This window comes from Mauremys mutica, chromosome 19, assembly GCF_020497125.1.
Source record: "Mauremys mutica isolate MM-2020 ecotype Southern chromosome 19, ASM2049712v1, whole genome shotgun sequence".
In the NCBI taxonomy this organism is placed as follows: Eukaryota; Metazoa; Chordata; order Testudines; family Geoemydidae; genus Mauremys; species Mauremys mutica.
The window spans coordinates 23716549-23741659 of NC_059090.1; the positions used below are offsets into that span (position 1 = coordinate 23716549).

At 51.9% G+C, this 25111-nt stretch overlaps 2 protein-coding genes across 2 annotated transcripts in view; both read right to left on the minus strand.

Annotated features, from left to right (window-relative positions):
* Positions 1-169: 169 nt before the first annotated feature.
* Positions 170-20480, minus strand: ADORA2B (adenosine A2b receptor). The gene is made up of 2 exons (XM_044993286.1): positions 19817-20480; positions 170-992 (listed from the first exon to the last, which is right to left on the minus strand). Exons 1-2 carry the CDS (start codon positions 20137-20139, stop codon positions 305-307), a joined length of 1011 nt encoding a protein of 336 aa, XP_044849221.1. The 5' UTR covers positions 20140-20480; the 3' UTR covers positions 170-304.
* Positions 872-25111, minus strand: part of SPECC1 (sperm antigen with calponin homology and coiled-coil domains 1) — a 191694-nt gene continuing 167454 nt past the window's right edge. The window contains exon 16 of the transcript XR_006574295.1: positions 872-992. The gene's annotated coding sequence lies outside the window, so the exon portion shown is untranslated. The remainder of the gene's footprint in view (positions 993-25111) is intronic.

A 25111-nucleotide genomic window follows, 5' to 3' on the forward strand; every position in this document is an offset into this window, starting at 1 on the left:
TGACATGAGAAGCACAGCTGGGGAAACCCACCCCAGGACATAGGGCTTCCACCCTTTGACCTAGAAGGAAATGTAATCACCAGCACCCCATAACTCGAAGGTCAGGGGATAGGGTAAGCAGGGCATTGTCTCCCCAGACATGTTATTCCCCAATGAGGCACTATGTTAAAATAAAACAATTTAAAAAAATACAGCTGTACATTATATAGTGTGACTCATCAGAATCCTGGTCCACTGTCCACATAGGCACAAGGAGCGGGAGGGTTGGGTTGGTCAGGGCCAGGCTGCAGGATGACCGGCATGGTCAGATAAATACAGGCGCAGAGCTGAGGTTGCTGACAGTCAGGTGCCGGATATTGCCATTGGAGCCCTTGGGGACGTCCTCCATCCTGCAGAGGATGTACTTGGTGAGGATCTTGCGGAAGGTGCAGCGGAAGTCCCTGATCTTGTAGGCGTAGATAATGGGGTTGATGACGGAGTTGGCGTGGGACAGGATGATAGCCACGTACATCACCCAGTCGGGCTTGCTGTCGGCAAAGTCCTGGTGGAAGTAGGTGATGCAGTTCAGGATGTGCAGGGGCAGCCAGCAGAAGGCAAAGAGCCCAACGATGATGGCCAGAGACTTGGCCGCATTGACCTCCTTCTGGAGCGTAGTCCTGGAGTTACCCGTCAACTCCATCTTCCGCAGCTGCTTGCAGGCCACCATGAATATCTTGATGTAGATGCCCAACATGATGAAGAGGGGGAGGAGCACACAGCCGAAGAAGTTGAAATAGACCATGTAGCTCATGGTGACCACATTCTCAAAGAGACATTTTATTGAGCAGCTCTGCTGCTGCGCCGAGCTGTTTGTAGAATTGTGGCAGGGACTGTTCTCCTCATCAGGGGCTCTGTTCCAGCCCATCAGGGGGGTCAGTCCAATCCCAAAGGACAGGAGCCAGAGAACGGCAATGAGCCATCGTGCCCGTTTCCCAGTCACCAGGCTCTTGTATCTACACACCAAGAACAAAAAAACCCCAAATCAATCCATGAAATAAATGAACAGTCACAGTTCTGAAAGCTTCAATCACAAGGTAACCCAGACAAGGCTGCAGCAGCCCCACCGCTCCCACCCAGCAAAACCCCATCACTGAGCACCTGTGTAGACCAAAGCCAGAACGGTTTTGAAAATGTCTAGTGATTTTGGGTACCTTTGCAGGGGCCTGATTGTCAGCAAGTGCTGAGCACCCACCCTCTGAAAAATCAGCCCCCTCTCAGATGTCTCTAGGTGGGTACCTACAATTTGTAGGCCTATATTCTTGGCCTACATTACTAGGGGATAATCCCACCTCTTTGGGGTAACACATGGGATAGTCCCAGCTAAGAGCTTCCAATGGTCTCAGGCATATAGTGACAGTTTCACACATCCCCTGGCCTCTGTTTCCAAGCTCAACTTAGTCCTGAAAATCAGGAACGTTAGTGTGGCTGCGAACGAACGCTAGAAAGTGGACCCAGGTGACTTCAGCAGTCCCACTGGGCAGCCCCAGTCAGACTCCATTCCCACTGAGCAACTAGTTAAATCGGTCCTAAGCACGCCAGTCCCTCTGCGCCTGTGAGAAGGGTAGGGCGTAGGGAAATGAAGAGCAGACTGCATGCAAGGCCACACGCCGCGGAGTGGAGGATTAGTGCCTTCAGGTGAAGCCGCTATTGGAGCCAGGACAGCTCCACAGTCTGAGCCAGTTTGTGTGCTGGTGCTTTGTAAGTACACCGTCACTATACATACTGCTGCAGGTTACAGGCCTAAGGGTATGTTTGTGCTGCAGTCAGAGGTGTGACCGTGCCACATGTAGACATACCCAAGCTAGCTTTGATCCAGCTGGTTTAAACAACAACAGCCGCCGAGAAGGCACAGCAGCAGCGTGAGCTGGCCAGCCCCACCCAGCACCTCGGGTCTGTATCCAGGACTAGCCCACGCAGTTCTGGAGATCAGGGTTAACTCAGGTCTGCAGCAGTCTCACCTCGGCCTGTAGTGCAGACGTACCCTATGGTGCAGCTGGCCTGCCCAGCACTAAGGCTAGACTGTGAAGTAGGGTGACCAGACAGCAAATGTGAAAAATCGGGATGGGGGGGTAATAGGAGCCTATATAAGAAAAAGACCCAAAAATCAGGACTGTCCCTATGAAATTGGGACATCTGGTCACCCTACTTTAAAGGTATTTAGGCACTTGCACCTTTGGGCACCTCTGAAAAATCCCATTGGCAGCAGCCCCCCATTAATTTCAATGGGAGTTAGGCATTTAGACTGAAAATTCCTACTAGTGCCCCTCTTCGTCTTTCTAGCCTTCACTGCTTTTTGGGCTGTACAGACGTAACCAGGACTCGGTTACATTAAGCTTGTAGAGATTAATGGTGCCACTTGTTAAGCTAATGAAATGATCCTGCAGTAACTAACGGGATTTCCGGCTGTCCTGTCCCTCGTGATCAAATTTGCCAAGTACCAAAATCAAGTCACTAGTTGATACACAGAGCAGGGGTGACAAGAGCTGATTTAATTCTCACTTCCAACATCTGATCACGTTCGTATGAGGTCTCAGTGGCAGCCCCGATGGGGGCCTCAGCGGGGCTCTGGGATTAACCGTGTCACCTCGGCCCCCCCTCAGCCTGTCCCTCGAATGCACTGGGGTGTCCCGGGGGACACAGTGGACCCAAGACAACCGGCACCTGCAGTGGCACCCACAGCTTTTAACTCCATGATACAGGATTCGTCCGATGGAGCAACATTCCAGTCATGTGACACCCCTCCCTAGGGCCCAGCTGCTGCATTAACAGGGGGAGTAGAAATGTGTAGAAACTATGGCAACGGCAAACCCCAAACAATGGGCTCATTGGCTTGTGTGCGCCAAGTGCAGCCCACACAGCAGTTCTGTGGCTGGATACACAGACACCCGGACGGGCTGCACAACACCAGGAACTGGAAGTGAGTGAAAGCTTTTACAAACATGGATTTGTGTAATTGGCCCTGTGGGCTTGCCTCAGCTCCCACCCCCCCGGTCAGAACAGGGGTCATGTCACCTCCCTGCCCCACAGGGACCCTGGCCGGACATCTATAAATACATGCAAAGGACAAGCGCGTAGACAGGCCTGGCTGTAGAATAGCGCCCAAGGCCCATGTTTTTAAAAGCCGTTGCAAGGCCTAAGTGATTTTGACAGCTAAGTCCCCCTTTCAAAAGTGACTTAGGCTCCAAAGTGCCTATGTCCCCCTGACTGTCAATGAGACGGGGGGTATGTCTACACTACAGTCGGAGGGGTGAGTGCAGCTCCTGTAGGCACATCCACACGAGCTTTTCTCTAGCTAGCAGTTCCCAGTAACAGTGGAGCCATGACAGCATGCGGGTTAGCCACGGGCCAGGCAGCTTTCTATAAACTGCACTGCAGCCCATGCTACTGTGGCTTCACTGCCATTGGTATTCACTAGCTCCAGCCTGCCTGCATGGGCTGTACTCACACCTCCGCCTGCAGAGGAGATGTACGCATAGGCTGCTAGGCCCAGCTCCACAAGGTATTTAGGCCTCTACTTCCACCTGCTCAGTTGCCATCTAACCCCCTAGGTGCCGACGGTTTTACCACTCAGCATTCACAAGGCTCTGATGGCGACGGAGCTGCTCAGAGCCCTGGCCCAAGCTGAAGCCCCAGGGGCTCTGAAGCAGGAGTCTCAAACTAGGTAGGAAATCCTGCCTTGCTAGCCAGGCCCAGGCCTATCACTGAGCTCTGGAATCCCATTGCTGCAAACAAACCCCAATCCCCCACCGGAGTCCCGGTGCCTCCAGGGCACAAGGGCGGAAAGCACTTTACACAGCCTCGTTTCTGCTGCCCCACAAGGGAACTGCTTCTGTCCCAAGCTAGAAAACTTGACAGTCAGATTCCATGAAAACCCAGACAGCGAACCAGCACAAGGCCAACTGCTCTGGGTACAATTCGACCAGACCCCAAGCTCAGCTCAGAGCTACGGCAATCCTGCTTTTTGGAGGTATTGAGGGAAGCCTGAGGCAAGAAAGAATCTGCGAGGCCAAGAAGAGTCCCGCGTACAGCCAATTAGGCTGCATTCATAACGGAGCACCCCCGGCTTGCCCTGCCCCTCTCTCTGTTCACTTTGCTCTTGTTTACTCTGGACTCCTCTCCCCGCCTTTCAGAAGAGAAATGTCTGGGGAGGGAGGGGGCCGGGTTCCCACAGAACTGCAGCTGTACATGCTGCGTGCGAACAGCACTGGAGCAAGCTCGGTGTCCTCTTGGAACGAACACACACACACACACACACACACACACACACCCCTACCTCTCTCTCTCTCTCCCCCCTCCTCCCCCGAGCGTATAGGTCAAATACAAACCACCAGGAAACAGCAGCATCACCCAGGAGTGTCTGGGCTTTAACGTGCTACACTAGGCTAGAGATTGAAGAGAAGGGATGTGAACTACAGGCCATGTGTTATACCCGTGTCTTCTGCTGCATGAAGCTAGCTAGGCTTGATTCTCTCAGTATTGCCCACTAACTTCCCAGTGCCCCAGATGGCTGGGGAATTGCTGCCCTGTTTCACAGGTGGGATAAACACAGGACCAGCGAGTTTATGTCCAACAGTATCCACTAACTCAGAGTGTCGTCATGCTGGGGCCTGGCTGGGAGACCCCAGCTGTGGTTCCGAGAGCTGGGCACTTTCAGTGTTCGTTTGGATCAGCAGCCTGGAAAATCCCACCATCACTAATGGTTGATTATAAGAGATCGAGCCCACGGTGTAACTGCCTGTTCTCCAACCTGGAATAGCTCTGGGGGGGCGGATCTCAAAACCCTTCCGAGGGGAGAGCATATAGGAGTCGGGACACTGGGCAGCAGGCTCCTTGGTTCTGTTCTTGATTCTGCTGCTTACTCAACTGTGTGACCGTGAGCAAGTCACTTAGCCTCAGTTTGCTCCTCTGAGCCAGCTCCCTTGGGTGTTGTGAGGTTACTGTAAGAACAGGGGGGAATGGGGCTTGTACAGGCGGAGAGACCATGGGAGGCAGGGGTGGTGTGCAGCACAGCACCCCCCAAGGCCTGCTTGTCTCTCTCCAAACAAGTTAGGCTGCGTAATGAAAAGCTGACATGGCCCATCAAAGGGTCTTGAAACCCAGTGAGTCATGAGGCCACTGACGGACACGCTGCTTCTGGCCACGTGATGTTAAGTGCTGTCTCGCCCTGAAAACATACCCCAGCTGAGTCGTCTTTCATCTGCTGCTGCCCCCGGCCACTTCCATGGAGATAAGGCTCCTGCCAAAGGTTTGTAAAGTGAATTAGGCAGCCACGTATCTTTCTGAGCAGTTGCAACCATGGCTTGTTTATTTGAGTGCTGCTCATTCTTAACCAGCAGAGACAAACAGGGTTGTGGCCAAAACCAGATTTAACCAGAGCCCTCTTGCCAGTGCATGGAAGAGAATGGAAAATGTACCGACTGCATGAGCCAGAACAGCACAATGCCAACAGCTGCAGGCCACGTAGGCTCAGGAAAGAGCTGGTGGCAGTTAGAGGCAGTGGCTCACGGTGAACTCTCTGCCCCTGGAGCTAACTTCATTCTGCTGCTGGGTGTTGCAGGCGCACATTGCAATGCCTCAGGCCCATCCCACCACCTCCTGGCTCTCTGTGGACTGACTGCAAATAACACTGTGTTAGTGCTGCGTTGCCTTGTTGTGTTTGGGCTGATAAATCCTGGTTCTGTTCCCCCATTGCAGGAGCAGCACAAACTAACGTGCTGTCCACGAGCATTTGTGCGAGGAAGTTGCGTCATTCAGATGCTGGCGAGAAGCAGACACAAACAGGGCATGATTACCATGTTCCCTCTACTTTTTTACATCCATGTGTGGAATGAATTTTGTTATGTGCACCAATATGGCAGTGCTGTGTGGCGGGGTGGGGCCGAGGGGTTCGGAGTGTGGGAGAGGGCTCAGGTCTGGGGCAGAGGGTTGGGGTGTGTGTGGGGGGGGTGCAGCTGGGGATGAGGGATTCAGGCTGCCCTGGGGCAAGAGGACTCTCCTCAGCCCTCTCACACCATGGCAGCTCTGGGGCCAGGAGAGGAGACCTGCCCGCCCCCTACCTCTCTCCTCTCCAGTCTGCATGCGCCTGCATGGCCCTTGATAGCCTGCTGCACAGCGTTAGGGTGTGAATGGGGCCAAAGCAAAGTCATGAAATGTTCAGGGAAGATCAGCACATGCTTAAAGGGAAGGACAAGCCTGAGATCAGGGTCCATGGGCTTTATTTCTTTCAAAACAGTTGTCAGCCGCCTGTTGCCCAGGAACTACTCTGCACTAACAACCCAATATGTGCACAACCCCACAATAGCCAACCAGTTCCCAGGCACAACCGGGGGCGGGGGGGGGGGGGGGAAATAACTGTAGGAAAACTGATTTTGGATTGAGGTTTTTTCTGAGAACTAGAAGCAGGAAGGGGCCAGGGGTGTCCCAAGCTCTGAAAACTCCTTTAACAGGCTCCGATCAAATCCCCTTCTCTTTGAGGTTTGCTATTATTACACAGGGAAGTATTAAAGTAAATTTACTCATCTAAAGCTGCTCAATTAACCCACAGCAAATATTGAAACTACTTGATGTCTCTGCCTAGAAGTAACAAGAGTTATTGTAGTGTAAATACCAGCTGGTTATTTAAGAGTGATATATTGTGGTTAAACAACCTGGCAATAGATTGGTTCCTTTTACACGGGTAGGCAGGTTTAATAATCAATTAGTAGATAATTAGCTCTGCCACTGTTCAAGGATATGGACTCATTGCTGGACATGTCAGCACCATCCCCAGCCACTGGGATCATCCTGCTGTTAGGCAGCATCTCTGCTCCGGCCTCGAACCAGTAAAGGCACCTCTCACATTGCTGCCACCTTTGCTACAGCGCCTGGTTTGGTGAAGAGCATTTTCTCTGTGGCATAAGGGAACCAGCATCTCACCTGCATGCGGCTCCTGCACCATCAGTAGCAGGACAGATGGCAAAAGCGGTTTATTTCACTAGCCGTTTCCCAGCTAAATGGCCCCGGTTTCACTTTGTCACATCCCAGGGGCAAAGTGCATTTGCTTTCACAGACCAGCTTGGGCCCACTGGTGACACCACATAGGAGCATCTACCCCAGAACAAACTGCTAGGTCCTGCCAGAGGCACCTGTCCATGGAGTGAATCTGCTGAGTACGTAACATTGAGGTTAGCAAAGGCAGAACCAGCGGCAGACTAACAGGCCTGATTGTTTTATCTGTCCAACACCACAGGCTGTGTGGCCAAACAGAAGGGGGCTGCTTTGCCCGCTGGGGGCTACTGTGCTTTGGCACATCACACGTCATGATCATTGACTATTTCTACTGCAGTAGCACCTAGGAGCCCCAGTTGTGCAACAGGGGCCGACTGCGCTAGGCGCTGTACGAACAGAACTCTCTGAATGCTTAGGAGCAGCGAGATGGGATGGGAGGTGACTAAGCCAGCGCCTCCAGGTCTCTCCCCCAGCATTGCACTAATCACCCTGTCACACCCTTCACACCAAGCTACCTACAGGCACTCTGGGCTAGTGCATTGAGAACAGCGCTCAACTGCCCTGGTCTCTGTGCCTCAGTTTGTTTAAATGCTTTGTTTTTTGAACACGGAGCCCAGTTTTTAAGTACCAGGGTTAACTGTTCCACCCCCGAGTTCTCCCTGACCCTGCTGGAGCATTCCAGCAGGGCCGGCTTTAGGCCAATTCCACCAATTCCCCCGAATCGGGCCCCGCGCCCAGTGGCAGGGCCACCAGGGGGGGCAAATGGCCAAGAATCCCTTCCCTGGATAGAGGCTCCTTTTTAAATTTTTACTCACCCGGCGGCGCTCCGGGTCTTCAGCAGCACTTCGGCGGCGGGTCCTTCAGTGCCGTGGAAGACCCGGAGCGAGTGAAGAACCCGCCTCCGAAGACAAGGAGCGCCACCCGATGAGTACAAGACCCACATGGGGTTTTTTGTGGTGTTTTTTTTTTCCCCAAGTCATCCGTGCTGGGGCCCCGTTAAAACTGTTCGAATCGGGCCCCGCACTTGCTAAAGCCGGCCCTACATTCCAGGCTCATTAGTCACCACTCACCACTGTAACAGAGCCTCCCGCTCAACCCCCTGCAGCTCCAGCTCTGGCTTCTGGGTCATCCCTGGCTCAGGCAGGGGATGGGCTCCTGCCCCTACATGCTTTGACTAAGCCCAAGTCTACATTAGAAACCTTTGCCAATACAGTAACTCCTCGCTTAACGCTGTGGTTCTGTTCCTGAAAAAATGCTACTTCAAGAAAAACAGTGTTAAGCAACTCCAATTTCTCCATAGGAATTAATGTAAATGGGAGGTTAGGTTCCAGGGACATTTTTTTGCCAGACAAAAGAACGAACGAACGAACGCACGCACGCACGCACGCACACACACACACACACAAAGTTTTAAACAAACAATTTAATACTGTACAGAGCAATGATGATTGTGAAACTTGGTTGTGGTGGAAGTCAGAGGGTGGGATATTTCCCAGGAATGCCTTACTGCTAAATGATGAACTAGCAGTCGGCTGAGCCTCAAGGGTTAACACATTGTTGTTAATGTAGCCTCACACTCTACAAGGCAGCACGAATGGAGGAATGAGACAGCATGGCAGACAGAGACACAGTGTGTGCGTGTGTGTGTGTGTGTGTGTGTGTGCGCGCGTGTGTGTTTGAGAGAGAGAGAGAGAGACACACACACACACACACACACACACACACACACACACACACACACACACACACACACAGTGTATGTGAGAGAGAGAGACATGTGCATTGCCCCTTTAAGTAAGCTGGCCCCACTCTAAGTACATTGCCTTTTTAAGTAGATCAGCAAGTTGAGCAGCAGCTGCTTCCTGCAAGCTCCCTCCCTCCTGAGCCCTGTCCTATCCCCCCTGCTCTGTGGAGATGGGGTACAGGAGTGGGGGGAGGTTGACACCCTGACATTAGCACCCCTCTTCTCCCGCCCTGCACAGCAAGCAGGAGGCTCCCAGGGGTAGCTCCAAGGCAGTGGGGGAGGGACAGCTGACCTGCCCGGCAATTGATAGCCTGCTGGGTGGCTGCTGCACAGAGAACTTAGGGGAGCTGATGGGCGGGCTGCTGGTGCACCCTGGTTCCAAGCCCCCACCAGCCAGCTCCAACGGGCTGCTCTCTGCAAGCAGTGGACAAAGCAGGCAGCTGCCAAACAGCGTCATACAGGAGCATTGCGCAACTTTAAACAAGCATGTTCCCTAATTGATCAGCAACTAACAACCGGGAGGACGTTAAGTGAGGAGTTACTGTATAGCAGTAGGATTTTTTATTTATTTATTTATTTATTTATTTAAAGAACACATCTATACTGGCAAAAGCCCTAGCGTAAATGCAGTTATATCGGCGTCAAGGTCTTTTTTCTGGTTCCGCTCACTGAACCAGTATTCCCAGACACTGGTTTTACCAGCATAACTGTGCCTGCAGTAGGAGATTTGCCTTTTCGAGTGGAAACCTAGCCTGCCCTGACGCCTGCCCTGACGCCTGCTCCAGGCACCTGCTCCAGGCACCTGCTCCAGGCACCTGCTCCAGGCACCTGCTCCAGGCACCTGCCCCAGTTGAGCGAACACTGTTTGGAGCAGAGATGAGCTCCTTGCTGGCAATTGCTGCTGTTCAGGTCTGTGCTAGGAGTTTACACTGGAGCAGTGACACCGATTGCTGCCCACTGAATCCCCACGGGGCAGACGAGACCTTAGACTGAGCAGTTCCAGTCTCTGACAATCCAGACAGCAAGTCGCGAACATCTCAGTGTGGAGACAAGACTGTCCCTGTCGAAGTGACATTGCTGAGTCTCAAGAACACAGTGCTGCACAGAAACAGCAATGATGGAAGACAGACCCTAGAGTCAAACTCAGCCCTGCTCTAGCTCCACAGGCCTTGGTGCACTAAACTCTGTGGAGAAAACCTGTGCTCTCCTGCCCTCTCAGAGCACCTATCTCCCTGCCCGTTTTGTCCAACGCCGATATTGCAGGATGTTAATTAACTTGGTCGCCCCCTGCTGGCCTGGGCAAAAGGGCCCTGCAGCAGCAGAGCACCAAATGCTCCATTGCTCTGATATAAACGAACTGTGACTACGGAGGCCTTCCTATTTCAAGGGTTGCAGCAACAGAGTGGAGTTTTCAAAGCCCCTTTAGTGGAGGAGAGCAAGAGCAACTGCTCCATCAACCCTCAGATTCCTGTTATCTGTGTGCAATTGTATTTAGCATCCTGCTCTGTTTGTTTGTTCTGTAGCCATATGACTGAGCATTGTTGCTTCTTGCTGGCTTGCCCCGGGGACTCCAATGGAAACGAGATGACAGCTCAACTGGAATTTCCTGGTAGAACATTTTAATTAAATCAGGAGTGGCAACTGGGGGGGGGGGGGGAAAATGAGCCACTTTTTCATTTTAACAGGGAAAGAATCTGAAATGGGAGGGACTGTGGGGAAGCGCTGTCTAGTGGTCAAAGCACAGAGGGAGGAGATCCCGGATCTATTCCCAACTCTGCTGTTTGATCTCAGGCAAATCACTTCCCCTCTATCCCCCTGTGACACATGGGGGACCAATCCCATGTCCCTGCCTTGCATGCGGGAGGTGAGGCCTAATGCATTAAGGGCCTTTGAGAGCCTTGGATGGAAGGTACAATCAGCACATTAAGTATTGTTAATAAGATCCATTTCCCCAGGCTCTGTCACTTGGCCTCAAGTTCCTGTAGCAGCTCAGACCAAGACTCTCTTTACCCATAATTCCTTATAACCAGGGGACAGGAGCCGGTGTAACACAGACAGAGCTGAACACGACCATGCATTATGCTGTCAAGCACAGCTGGACTGACAGATACAGAGGCTTCCCCAGTCCTGGCTTAGACAGCCTAGAGAACACACCCAAACCCTCCCATGTGCGCCTAGCGCCATTGTGCAAGAACAGGGCGGGCACTGAGCACTGACATGGGAATGAGATCACCCAGCCTTTCAAGCAAAGAGACGGTGGAAGCCACAGCCTGAAGCGGAAGCTAATGTTCACCGTGGGAGCAAGCAGGGGCAGCATCAGGGTAAGAATCACATGCGGAGCTGTGTACCGAGCACTCCCAGCTCCCATCGGCATGCCACAGATCTGGCCCCATGTGTTTAACTTTGCCCTTGCCCCCAATACCTGCTGAGCTCACAAAGGAATTTAGGACAAATCTAATGTACTTTTCGCCACTGCTGTTCCGTCTGTCTGTGCTTGGGCCAGGATGGACTGACAGGTCGGTCAGTGAACACACGCTAGCTGACTGCAGATTGCTGTCCCATCGACATCACAGTGTGTGGACCCCACAGTAAGTAGATCTAAGCTACGTCGCTTTGAGTTATGCTATTCACGCAACTCAAATTGCGTAGCTTAGATCGAATTTCCCCTGTAGTGTAGACAAGGCCTTAAACAAGTTAGATATCTTCAGGTCACCAGGGCCTGATGAAATGAATCCTACAATACTCAAGCTGACTGCGGAGATATGAGCCCTTAGCGATTATCTTTGAAAAGTCATGGAAGACTGAAGAGATTCCAGAGGATTGGAAAAGGGCAAATCTAGTGCCCATCTATACAAAGGGAAATAAGGACAACCCGGGGAATTACAGAGCAGTCAGCTTAACTTCTGTACCGGAAAGTTAATGGAACAAATAATTCAGCAATCAACTGGCAAATATCTAGAAGATAATAAGGTGATAAGTAACAGTCAGCATGGATTTGTCAAGAACAAATTGTGTCAAACCAACCTGAGAGCTTTCTTTCTTAGCCTTGTGGAGGGGGGAAGCAGTAGATGTGATATCTTGCCTTTAGTAAAGCTTCTGATACTGTCTCACATGACCTCATAAACGAACTAGTGAAATGCAGTCTAGATGGAGCTACTATAAGGTGGGTGCAAAACTGTTCCCAGAGAGTAGTTATCAGTGGTTCACAGTCATGCTGGAAGGGCATAACGAGTGGGTCCTGCAGGGATCAGTTCTGGGTCTGGTTCTGTTCAATATCTTCATCAATGATTTAGATAATGGCACAGAGAGCACACTTACAAAGTGTGCGGACTGTACCAACCTGGGAGGGGTTGCAAGTGCTTTGGAGGATAGGATTATAATTCAAAATGATCTGGACAAACTGGAGAAATGGTCTGAAGTAAAGAGGGTGAAATTCAATAAGGACAAAGACAAGAACTCAAGAAGGAACTATCAGTTGCACACACAAAATGGGCAATGACTGCCTGGGAAGGAGCACTGTGGAAAAGGATCTGGGGGTCATGGACCACAAGCTAAATGAGAGTCAGTTGAACACTGTTGCCCCCCTCCCCACCAAAAAAAAAAAAGACAAACATCAACACACAACGCAGAGTCAACCTGTGGAACTCCTCGCCAGAGGATGTTGTGAAGGCCAAGACTGTACCAGGGTTCAAAACAGAACTAGATAAGTTCATGGAGGATAGGTCCATCAATGGCTATTAGCCAGGATGGGCAGGGGTGGTGTCCCTAGCCTCTGCTTGCCACAAGCTGGGAATGGGCAACAGAGGATGGATCACTTGATCATTACCTGTCTGGTTCATTCCCTCTGGGGCACCTGGCATTGGCCACTGTCAGAAGACAGGATACTGTGCTAGATGGACCTTTGGTCTGACCCAGTACGACCGTTCTTATGGGATGTATTAGCAGGAGCGTTGTAAGCAAGACATGAGAAATAATTCTTCTGCTCTACTCCACGCTGATTAGGCCTCAACTGGAGTATTGTGTCCAGTTCCGGGCATCACATTTCAGGAAAGATGTGGATAAATTGCAGAAAGTCGAGAGAAGAGCAACAGAAATTATTAAAGGCCTAGAACATGACCTATGAGGGAAGATTGAAAAAAATGAGTTTGTTTAGTCTGGAAAAGAGAAGACTGAGAGGGGACATAACAGTTTTCAAGTACATAAAAGATTGTTACAAGGAGGAGGGAGAAAGGTTGTTCTCTTTAATGTCTGAGGATAGGACAAGAAGCAATGGGCTTAAATTGCAGCAAGGGAGGTTTAGGTTGGACATTCGGGAAAACTTCCTAACTTTCAGGGTGGTTAAACACTGGAATAAATTGTCTAGGGAGGTTGTGGAATCTCCATCATTGGAGATGTTTAAGAGCAGGTTAGACAATCTCCTGTCAGGGATAGTCTCTAGACAATACTCAGTCCTGCCATGAGTGCAGGGGACTGGACTCGATGACCTCTCGAGGTCCCTTCCAGTTCTATGAATAAAGCTACCACGCCCCCATTCCTTTAGTCAGGCTTTGCTGGCAGGGTGACCCTCAGGGATGCTCCCAGGAATATGAAAATACCTCCCTGACTTGCTCTCACTGTAGGAAGATTCCCACTCCTGGAGCTGGACTGTGTGGCTGACCTTGTCAGACTGCAGGGCTGGCAGGGTGAGAACAAAGGGGCTAGAGCCATGTATGACCTGCACTGCTGTCACTGTGCTACTCACAGCCCCCTGGCCTGCTGATGCCTTCAGAGACCGACTCTAGGTACCCAGCTGGTGCCCAAGGCAGCGAGTTAACCACTCCAAACCTCACAGCAGCAGCATGCAAAGAACTCAGATCTTCTTGCTACAACAGCACAGATCCCTGCTGCTTGAGTGAAAGGAACAGCCATTAGCAGTAGGGGAGTTATGATACACAGCTGAGCTGGTCTGATTCTAGCCTGTAGGGGGCAGTGCAGCACCAACACATTGCCCACACCCCATTACAGAATCACCTATCAGACACACCATGTCCCACTACAGCCAAGTGAGGAGCAGAGTGGTCAGAAGGATGGCAGAGCAATAGACAATCCAAGTCTTTCTCCTAGCCAGGGGAGGGTCTAGTCAAAAAGCACATTAAAAAGCCTCAGGAAAGGTCTCATCTAGTCCTGGCTACCCACAAAAGCAGCAGGCATCTGGGCCTCCTAGCTCCCAGCACAGCCCTCTGCATGCCAGCCCCATGACCAGTCCACCTGGCACGGAGCCCTGACCAGCATCCCACACAGCCTAGTTACACCTCGGGTGGGCGCAGTTTAGCAGCTGGAATCTCCCTGCATTCCAGCTGGCTGGGGAAGCCCTAGGAATCAGATGCCTGCCTCCCACGACTAGATCTGGCACCGCTCAAACCCAGCCAGCGTCCCAGGGCGTGACCCCAAGCAGGGGCCAGATCCTGAAGCTGCTTGGCAGGGGCCAGCTGAGCAATGCATGGCAAGTGGCCAGTGACCACTGACCAGATGCCCAATGACTCTGATGAACCCACAGGGACATGGTGGGAGTCATCCCAGATGGACTACCTCAAACCCCTCACACGCCTGTGAGCCACGGCCCCGGCGGGTGGGAGCGAGTGGGACAGAGAATACAGCGTGCACAGGCGAGTGGGACTGTTTGCAGACATGCAAGTCCCTGCGTACGTCAGAGCGGGGAGTGGCTGGGTGAAGGCAATGCTTTCTCTGCCCCAGGTCCAGACGTGCAGGTCACTGTGTTAACCTGGCGGTCCTACAAACAGAATTACGGGGGAAGGGCGAAGAGGTCACAATGGACTGGCAGGTTATTTGCGGCTCCTGCCGCGGGGTTGACATCACTAACAGGATCAGCAGCAACAATCTGCTCCTTAGCACTTGCAAAGCCCCTGAGCCTGTCTCTGAATTGTAAAACAGGTGGGAAGGGAAGAGTGTGCCTCTGCAGACACAGCTGGGGCTGCTAATTCCTGGCACATCTGCAGCACCCTGCACCCTGCTGGCTGCTTGGTGCAGGAGGTTGTGGCTGATGGCACAGTCGGCTGCTCTGTGTTCTCTCACCATCCCGAAGTCTGTGCCGGGGATTTAAAAGGGACATGGCAGAGCAGTCACAGGGGACACATTTCTGTGCTTCATGCCCAGCCCTGCGTCTGCAGCCTGTGACTCCTCTCCTCGCCTTGCAGCTCTCTGGGCCTGCAGACGCACAGTGTGATGTCCAGGGGCAGCGACCAGGCTGACCAGCAACTCTGTGGTACTGAGATCTCCTGATCAGATCGATAGGAGGTGTCTGTGTTCTGCTCCGAGTGGAGCTGACCCCAAACACGGAGCCTTGTCTTCCTACATTCCAGCTGGGAAAGGCTGGAGGAAGAACAGGACTGGCACAAACTTCCCCACAGAAACGGCAGCAAACTCCTGCCCTCCTGCTGATGGGCTTTACGCACTTCCATGCAGTTCGTGCTCTGTGCAGGGAGCAGGCGTGCTACATAGCCTGGGCTCGCCCGTCGCCAGATGTCCTAGGTAGCGATACATTCGTGAGGAAAGGTGCTTCCTGCACTACCCAGCGAGGCTGGGGCAGAAAGAGGAACAAGGTGCCCTCCCACACTGACTGCAGGCAGGCACACAGGAAGGGGAAGAAGCAGCCCACTTGCCAGAAGCCACCATGCGTGTTTTAAGCAAAGCACCCGAGCAGATGAGCACCCTCCGCCCTTCCCGTGCTAATGAACAAAGGAGAAACTCCAAGCTGGGCAGCAGGTAGTGAACCCAGCCCCGTTCACCAGCACCCTCATCTTACAAAGGATACGCTAGAGGGGGCTCAGAAGAGCAACAAGAATGAGGAAGGGCCCCGCAGAACTCATCTGAAGAGAGAGGGGATGTCACCTTAGAAAGGAGGCGTGTAAGAGAGGACACGGCAAAGTCTGTAAAAGACCAAATTGGACAGACAGAGGAGACTGAGCGCTTCTGTTCTCTCATCTCAGAACACAAGAACAAGGAGATGTTCAGTGCAATTGAAAGGTCAGAAACCCAAAACCAATAAAAGAAAATACTTCACACAACATGACTCAGCTGGGAGCTCCTCGCTATAGGAAGTCAGTGGGGCCAAAGGGTTAACAAGATTCAAAGAGGGACTGGGCATTTCTATGGATAAAGGTTTAGTCTTGTTAACACATTCAGGAAGGGATATTAACCCTTTTGCTTCCTAGCGTAAGACAGTCTCTGTCAGAAACCAGGGTGACACCTATGCGAGGGGCAGATTATCACACACGTGTGACTGTGGGTTCTTGGCCCTTCCCTGAAGCAGCTGGTGCTGGTCACCGACAGACAGGAAACTGGACTAGATGGACCAGGGATCTGATCCCGTTGGGCAAGTCTTGTGTTCCACATCTAGGTGCAGTTAGCAGCACAAAGGCACACGAGTCCTGCTGCTTCCGGGAGGGAGAGAAATATCCCAAGATGGGGACACTTCAGGACTATTCTGCGCTTCAGAGTACCTGACTCATACCCCGCCATTGGGGTGAAGGAGCAGCCCTTGGGAAGAGCACAGACCTGGGGCATAGGGGGCAGTGCTGCTCCCCTAAGTTAGAGAAGCTAGTAACTAATTTCTCTCTAGCTGTATAGAGGGCACATCCCCACATCAGACATTTGCCCCCTGGGCTGTGGAGCCAAGCAGCACTTGCTCTCTTGCAACTAGTTTATAGAAGGAGAGAGGCACAAGTCACTCAGCTCGGTCCCCGCCCCCATCTCCAAATCCAGCCACTCTCTGGCCTCTCCCGAATTCCCAACCCAGTCACTCCAGACACCCCATGCTGGGCTTCCCACCCCCATTCCTTAAGGGGAGCAATTAAAGAGATCTGGCTAATGCAAAGCGAAGATGCAGAGTTCATTCCCCTGCAAACAGCATCGGTGTGATGTTACAGGGCTGGTGTGTGGGGTGACACTCACCCCTGCTGAGGGCAACTGTGCAAAGGCCGGGCCCCACGTAAGTGGTGCTTTGAGGGTGAGGACAAGAAATGGAATCCCAATGGGAGGGAGAAGGGGAGCCAGCAAAGGGCTTCTCTGCATGTTCCTAATGCAGACTGGCAGCAGTAAGCGCCATCCCCCCGCAACACACCAGCCGGCTTCCAGCCTGCCCCAGCTCTGGCCACACTTAGGGGAGCTGGGTCGCTGCAGCCCATTCAGTCTGTGGCCTCTGCCACAAGGGGTCGTGGTTAGTGCCCACGGCACTGACGGCACGGACACTCGTCCACTCGTTTCACACGAGCCACCAAACAGGAATGGTTGGCACCCAATCCAGAGAGAAAAGACTTCACAGCTCACTACTGATCTCTGGAGTCAGTCACTCCCCTGAAGGAGCCTTTTAGCTGGTGATACAGCTCCCTGCAAGTTCATTTCCCCTGTAATTTAACAGCCAGCTTTCTGTTTCCACAACAAAACTCTCCTTCCACAAACAGCATGTGTCTAACTAGGGCAGCTGTTTGGGGCAGGTCTCATTCACTGCCTAGCACTGGCTCTGGAGGACATCAGTCCTAGGAGATTTCCCTAAACCTTGTAACCGAGGCCCATGGATCGCAGCCCAAAGAGGTGCATAAACCCAGTCCTGACCCAACCTGGAGTTACACAATAAACCTGCTGGAAATAGAGAACAAAAAAGAGGTGGCAGAAATATTTGCCTTGTCATCAGTTATCAGAAATGTTTTCCACCTCCATCTACACTCCCAGGATCAGGTTCGCGATAATCCCCCCCAGAACACCTGCTCTGTTATGTTCAGCTAAACTTCCACCCGGGCAGCATTGTATTCAGAACCACACAACTTCCTCAGCCAAGCGCTACAAAAGAGAATCATGACACACAGACAGCGAGTTAGAATTAACAGCCCACGCTACAGCATCTTGCACGCAATGGGTGGTTTGATTAAACGTCCAGCTGAAAAGAGCCAAACTCCCTTTTAGCTGCTCCCGTGCTCTAGATCAATTTAGAAAAAAATAAATAAATGGAGCAGACACCAAACCATTATCTGAAGCCAAAAACCAATTTACTCAGATTACCCCCATGGCTGGAAGGTAAATGATTAGCCAGTTTCAGATATGCTGACAAGGATTCAAATGCTTCTGTCCATAAGTACTAAAGATTCAGATCTGTCCCCAGCTACAATACACACCATGGAATTTCCATTCAATTTGCTGATGACACATATACCCCTCACAATGTGCTGCAGTTTTCCATTAGAGTTGTACATCACCTGTTGGATGATTAATGAATGTTTGTCAAGTGCATTGAGATTCTGTAAGGCAAGTGTGGTTATTCCTTTTAAAGTTATTGCCGAGTGCACGTTTTGCTCATGAAAATGAGATGCCAGAAACAAGCAAAGTACAGGCAAAAGACAGCCACAGACCTTTGCCAATGCATCTCACTGCAAACCTGCGGCACCCCCTAATACCCCGACTCTGAAACCCTCCCCCCCCAACTCTTCAATCCTACCCCCTGCTCTCATTTACCATTCCAGCACTGGACTCTCCAACACACAGCTCCGCTAATGCCTCTCAATCCCCCCCCCGCTATCCTAGTCGTCATCCAGTCATACCAATTTCAGTGGTGGTTGTGCAATAGGGACAGATGACCCCTCAACAAAAGTGAGGCAAACAAACTCTCTTCGCTTGTAACCTGAAAAATCCAGGTTTAGGATGCACTTTTCCAGATGCTGGGAGGCTGCTCCACAAACCCACTGTGTTAGCCCCAGTAAAGAAAATATTTACTATGCTTTGCCCGGTATGTTCCCCCGTCCCCAGATCTAGTGAGAGACTAATTCAGGTCTATTGTGATCCTATTTTGATTAGTTTCTTAGTTGTCAATTGGGGGGGTAAGAGGAAGGAGAACTGATTTGTGTGGTTTTTCTTTTTTTTAATCAAACTTTGTGGGTTTCTTGTAAAACCCAGAACCCACAAAGTCAAATCCTAAGCACACCTACACGCCAGGCAGGTGGCACTTTCAACAGAAGCACATTTTCTCTGGAATAAGAGCCTGGTGATCTCAGAACATTGTGTGAACTGGCTAGTACAGTGGCTGGAGCGAAGGAAAAGTGACTTGCCTATTTCGCCTGCTGTTTGTACAGTTGATATCTTGTTGGGTTTATGATTTATACACTCTCACTTCCTTGCTTAGATAAAAAGTGATTATACGTAATGCTTTGAAAAGTTATACTTTTCAAAGCAATACGTTATACTTTGAAAAGTATCTGTGTTCAGCGAGATGATTTCAGCATTTGTACACTTACTACTCCTTCCCTTCAACCCAGAGCAGAATGAGCCTTTCTGAACAGCTAAAAAAAAAAAAAAGTCTGCCTATTTTGGGCTCAAGGGCAGGTGGAGATTCTGAGCTAGGTGGAAGGTGATAGATGGACTTATAAGTAACTAATAAATTCACTTCTACGATCACTGTCAGCCCCAACCTCTATAGGCAGGAAGGGCCGAGCTTACCAACAGAAGGGAGAATTGTTCAAGAACATACTATAAACTAATCAAGCTATTCTCAAATAAACTGAGAAGCAGGGGAAAGATGTTGGTCTGTTTTTCATTACTTGGGAGGTGCTCAGATGCTATACTGATGGAGGCTATAAAAATACCGAGGTAGATTAGACAGCTATTCCCAGCTCTCCCATGGCTTTGTGGCCTTGGGCATGGAAGATTTTCCAAAGAGCTCCACTCCCATTTAGGCACCCAAAACAGGTGGGCAGATTTTCAACACAACGGGAACGGAGCTCTTTGGAAAGTCTGGCCCTGGGGCCCTGGCAGCCACTGCAGACAAGCCTCCTGCATTCAAGAGCAGAAGAATAGCCCTGCTGGGTTAGACCAGTGGTCCATCTAGCTCAGCGTCCTGTCTTCCGACAGCGTCTTCACCAGCACAGCCCCTGCCTGCGTGCGGTTGGTGCTTGACTGCTCAGTTCCTCCACCTGTAACAGTCCCCTTGCTCCGCACCAGCGTGCTCAGCCCTCACTGGCGCTGGGCCATGCAGCTCCAAGGGCCCACAGCCTCACCCCTTACCTGAGCGGGATCTTGATGGCCAGGTACCTGTCGATGGCCACCGCCAGCAAGCTGAAGATGGAGCTCTGGGTCAGCACCAGCACGAAGCAGGCGAAGAAGAGGCAGCTGTGGAAGTCCGTCTGGAGGCCAATGCTGATGGTGATGGCGAAGGGGATGGCCAGCAAGCCCACGGCGATGTCGGCCACGGCCAGCGACACCAGGATGTAGTTGGTGGCGTTCTTCAGGGTGCTGTTGATGGCCACGGCCCAGCACACCAGCAGGTTGCCGGCAATGGAGAGCACAGCGATGACCAGCTCCAGCACGATGTAGGCTGTGTTCATCATGAGGGCAGGCGATGCTCAGGTGTCCAGCCCAGGGCTGGGCGCCCTCACCATGGTCCTGCCCAGGGAGGGGCCCGTCAGTGGGCAGTGGGCGCAGCTCGCCCCTGGCTGGGCCCCTGGTGGCTGGGCTCGGCAATGCCCCAGGGAAACATCGGCTGCACCCCCCGCTGCCACCAGCCCGCCAGCTGCGATCACTGCCCGCGGGCGGAGCCGGGAGAGCGGCTGGGCGCAGGGGGGTCCCCCCGTCGGGGCATCCCCCGGGGCGGCGCCGGACCGGCGAGCCGGGGCGCTGGGCGGGCGGGCGGCCGGGCTGGGGGTGCTGTCCGCGGCCGGCCCCCGGCGAGCGGCTCCTGCACAGACTTACGGCTCCGCCGCGGCTCCGCGGCTATTTCTGCACATGGGGCCGGCGGGGCGGGGGCGCGGGCGGCCGCGCGCGATTGGAGGAAGCGGCGCCCGGGCGGGGACCCTCCGTGTTTACCGTAATGCCCCAGCTAGGAGCCCCTGCGCCGCCCGCACAGGTGGCGGAGCCCGGCGAGTCCCATACGCCGCTCGGGCTGCGAGCCCCCCAGGCTCGGAGGGGCCGGGGCCGGGGCCGCCCGCGGGGAGGCGGCGGGGGCAGGGAGTCCGAACGGCTCCACGGGAGAGCCGGGAAAGGCAACGCCGAGCTGCGGGGGGTCTGGCTGGGTCCGGCGAGCCGGCTCCACACCCACTTCCCGACACCGACCCTCCGGGAGCGGCTGCTGGGGCCAGCACCTTGGCGGCGGGCGTGGGGCTTACCCCGCGCAGGTTGCCACAGAGGAGCAGCCCTGTCAGTCTGAATCCGCCAGAAGAACAGGAGCCCCTGGGGCACCTTAGAGCCTGACACATTTATCCGGGCATAAGCTTTCCTGGGCTAAACTCAGGGAGAGGCAGTGTCTCCTGTGTCTGGTCACTGATATGAAGACAAGTGCCTGCAACCTGTACTGGAGCCTACACCCCACGGGTTTCTCTAGCCCTGCACCCTACAGCCACACACACCTGAAGAGGAGAAACAGGCCTTCATTCAAGAATAAGACCCAGCCCCTGGGAAGGGGAGTTTTTTTTTTTTTTTACTTCAGACACATGTGGCTTTTACTGATGCTGCTGGCTCCCACTCCCTCTGATCATGGGGAGTCAGGCTCCTGCTAGCAAAGGGAAGCCAAAGGAAGTCCATGCTTCCCCCAAAGCCTCTGCTTCAGCAGCCATGGCAGAAGGACGGTGAACAGATTTAAAGGACCCCATTGACCAGGCCAATGCAGGCCTTTGACATTGTCTAGGTTCTGGTCCTTCATGCTCATCTATCTCCACTGCTCCCAGAAGGGGCTTCAGTCCACCGCCTGCCGCGGGATAGCAGTGCGGCTGGAGCTCAGAGCTTTTCCAACACCACTGGCCAGGATAGCAGACCTTCCTTGCTGATGCTGAGGGGGCCTGGGAAATACAGCGGCCCATAACAATGAAAAACAATAGTAACACTAACCTGATAAGCATCTGTAGGAGATTCTGATTTGAATCAAGGTTTGAATTCAGTGCCCATTGTACTGGTGTCTCACTGACTGCCACCCAGGCTAGAGGGGCCTGGGAACGTTCAGAACAGGTGCCAGCTGGGAACACTGCAGATCATTAGGCTCCCTGCTCTGGGACATACTGGGCCCTATGGCTTGCAGTGGTTCCTTGGGCTGGCATCACTTGCCTGGCACTGGTACAGGGGGGAACATAGAAAACAGCTGCTGGGAAGTGCAGTAAGTCCCTGAGTAGTTTAGCATTTGCTTGCAGTGACTGAAGTAATTTTATTTTAACCCCTGTTCTCAGTTGCTCAGAACTTCAACAGGTTCGTTTTGCAGAGGTTTTCACACCACTTTAATTACCAAAGGAAGGACTCAGAGGTGTGAAACTGATGGTTTCACTTTCTTAAAAACCAAAGCCAGGAATGTATCAGTAGACAAGTCTGCAAGCGGCCAAGTTTACCATCACAGATCACACCACAGGCAGCTGGGAAGGTTTACAGTAATTGTTGCAAAATGGGGTTTTTTTTGCAAATCTTTCTGGGTTACAGAATGAACACTGGATTTGTTTACATTAATACAACTTTGGCTTACAAGGATGTTACAGCAGCATGTGGGGACGTTACTATAGAACATTACAGCAGTTTTGCTTTATGATCAACCCTAATGACATCACACAGGCTTAAAAAAGATTTATTTTACAAAATGACGACCGCCTAGGGTCTAAGAATGTTTATCACACATTATGAAATTTCCTGAAACAGCACAATGCCACATACTAACAGATTCAGAAACAATTAGCTTAGAGAACACACTGGGTTACAATGTTTGAATGCGGTTCATGGGGCTACAGTGGAGAAGCCTAGGTCCAAGGAGTTAAACCAAAACCTGATACTGAAAGATTTCCCCAAAATTTGTGTGTGGCAAATGGGCTTAGATTGGTTCCTCCCAAAACTGGTGAAGTTCAAAATGTGAGATTCCAAAGATAATTATTTATAATTAATAACTACTTACATTGCTAAAGAATCTTTAATCCAAAGTGCGTTACACACTGTTCAGGAGCTATTTAACCCACCACTTAAATGCAGACAGCTCAGGGGTGGAACGTGATAGCAGTTTAGCAGCACCCAGCAACACTAAACAATAACTTAGGACAGAAAGCAAAAGGGACTCCTGTATCCAACTTGTGGGGGAGGTTTAGGTTGGATATTAGGAAAATCTTTTTCACTGGGAGGGTGGTGAAGCACTGGAATGGGTCACCTAAGGAGGTGGTGGAATCTCCTTTCTTAGAGGTTTTTAAGGTCAGGCTTGACAAAGCCCTGCCTGGGATGGTTTAGTTCGGGATTGGTCCCCCTTTGAGCAGGGGGTTGGACTAGATACCTGCTGAGGTCCCTTCCAACCCTGAGATTCTATGATTCTAAGAAACTACGACTCTCCAGTTGTGTGTCTTAGACTAACACTAGGTTGACACTAGAAACTTCAGCTAGTTATAAGAATGTCGGATGAGAGATGTGATAATTTTTTACGGCATTTCTATATTGGCAAAAGGCCTAGTAGATGATGTTATACTGGCATAAAATTACTTTTGGCCATGTCACTTATTTCATCTGGGGAACCGGAGTAAGCTAGAGTGGCAAAACTACTTTTATTGGTACAAACTGTGTTTGCACTGGCAGGTTTGTCAGTGTAGCTACCTCAGCAAATCTCTTCTAGCGTAGACTTGACCAAACGAGCAGTGGGAGGAGGCTCTGTGCTATAAGACAAGATGGGGATCGGAAATTAAAGCAGGACTGGGCCATAAAATGAAAACAGAGGGCGTCCCTGAGCAACGTGGGCCTGAACCAGCCCATTGAAGTCAATGGAAACACGCCCCTTGACTTCAGTGGCTTATGCTCAGGCTCTGTGGGAGGGATGGGGAACGCCTGACTTATACGAAAGGAAGCCAGCTCCTGCAGGTCACAGCGACACACCTGCCCCGTGCAGGCTCCAAGATGACTAGGTTCCTGAAGCACGTTTGCTTTCCGTGGAACATTTTAATGCAGGGGGAAGGGTGTTAGGCACATCAGCCAACGCCTGAGCACCTGCAATGCTCCCTCTGCCACTTGCTCCTATCAAGGGAATGGCTCTGCATTTCCCTCATTACGCTACCACACCCCAACCCCAACCGACTAGTAGTAATTAAGGAGACGATTATGTCACAGATTCTGTGACTTTCAGAGACCTCCCTGACACTGTCCACTTCAGCCCCAGGGCAGCAGGGACAGAGCTGTCGGTGGAGCGCCCTGGAGCTCTCAGCGACCATAGGCAGTGAGGGGCTCCCAGAGCTGTCAGACATCACAGCGGTGGGTGCTGGAACCCTCCACATCTCCCGCAGTGGGGTTTGGGCAGCCCCCCGTCAGGCCCTCCTCCCATGCTTTTGAGTAAAAGTCACACAGGTCAAGGGCTTCCGTTCATTTCTGTTTAGCACCCACAACCTGTCCATGACTTTTACTAATAACCACCGTGACAAAACCCTAACCTCAGTCCTCAGGCTGAGTACTTTACACCTTCAGAGCACGCTGCAGCTGTGATGGGATCAATCCTCACAGCAGTCGCCTGAGGCAGGCAAGTCCTGCCATCTTTACAGACCAGATTCAGAGAAGAGAAGCAGCTTGCCCACCGCCATGATGGCAGAGCTGGGATGAGCAGTTGGACCGTCCAGGTGCATAGCCCAGGGGTCAGTCTGCACTACTGTTGCAGCAGGAAGTGCTGAGCTAACTCTGGGTTGGATACATTTTGCTGCTGGAGAATCTGCATGCATCTTATATCGGTTGCATGGCCCCATCATGGTGAGTACTTTTTAATGGACTGATCCAGCAGCAGAAATACAGGGTCCCTCAAGTCAGATATGCAGAAAGGCCACAATCCCCGATGTGAAATCAGTTGTTCCGCGTCTCTCTCTTCAAGGTCTGTGTGCGTGGGAGAGCTGTGATAAATCACCACACATGCTGTACGCTTTCCACTGCTGTAAGTGATCTTCCTGGCTCTCCACTTCTTGGAGGAAGCAGGCAGCCAAGGCTTGGCTTATTACAGCGTAATTTGACGAGTGCCATTAAAAGCTTTGTCTTCATTACAAAAGAGACTCTCGGCTGGCAACCGATGCAGCTGAACTTGGGCTGGACACAGCTTAGCTGCAAGTGTAGCCAAGGGCAAACCGTGCTTAGCACCATCAGAAAAAATGGCTAACAGCTGCTTGCAGAGAGGCCATCCCAGTCACTACTCTGCACGAGACCCTGCAAGCAAACTGCATACCAACCAGAGTCACTGGTTTCAGTGGTACCTAACCGATCAGCACGTAATGCTTGAGGGACATCTGCCCTGATAACGTGCCCCCTTATTGGCCAAGCTGCTAACCTCTGCAGTCCTTGTGCTTACTGATGTTACATCAGCTCTGCCTTCAGCAAGGTGCATCTTTG

What these genes read in the sequence shown, in the direction of transcription:
- ADORA2B (XM_044993286.1), bottom strand. Translation starts at nt 20,139, where the DNA reads ATGATGAACACAGCCTACATCGTGCTGGAGCTGGTCATCGCTGTGCTC. An exon ending in GCCATCAAGATCCCGCTCAG is followed by an intron (nt 993 to 19,816) that starts GTAAGGGGTGAG and finishes CTTGGTGTGTAG; the next exon opens with ATACAAGAGCCTGGTGACTG.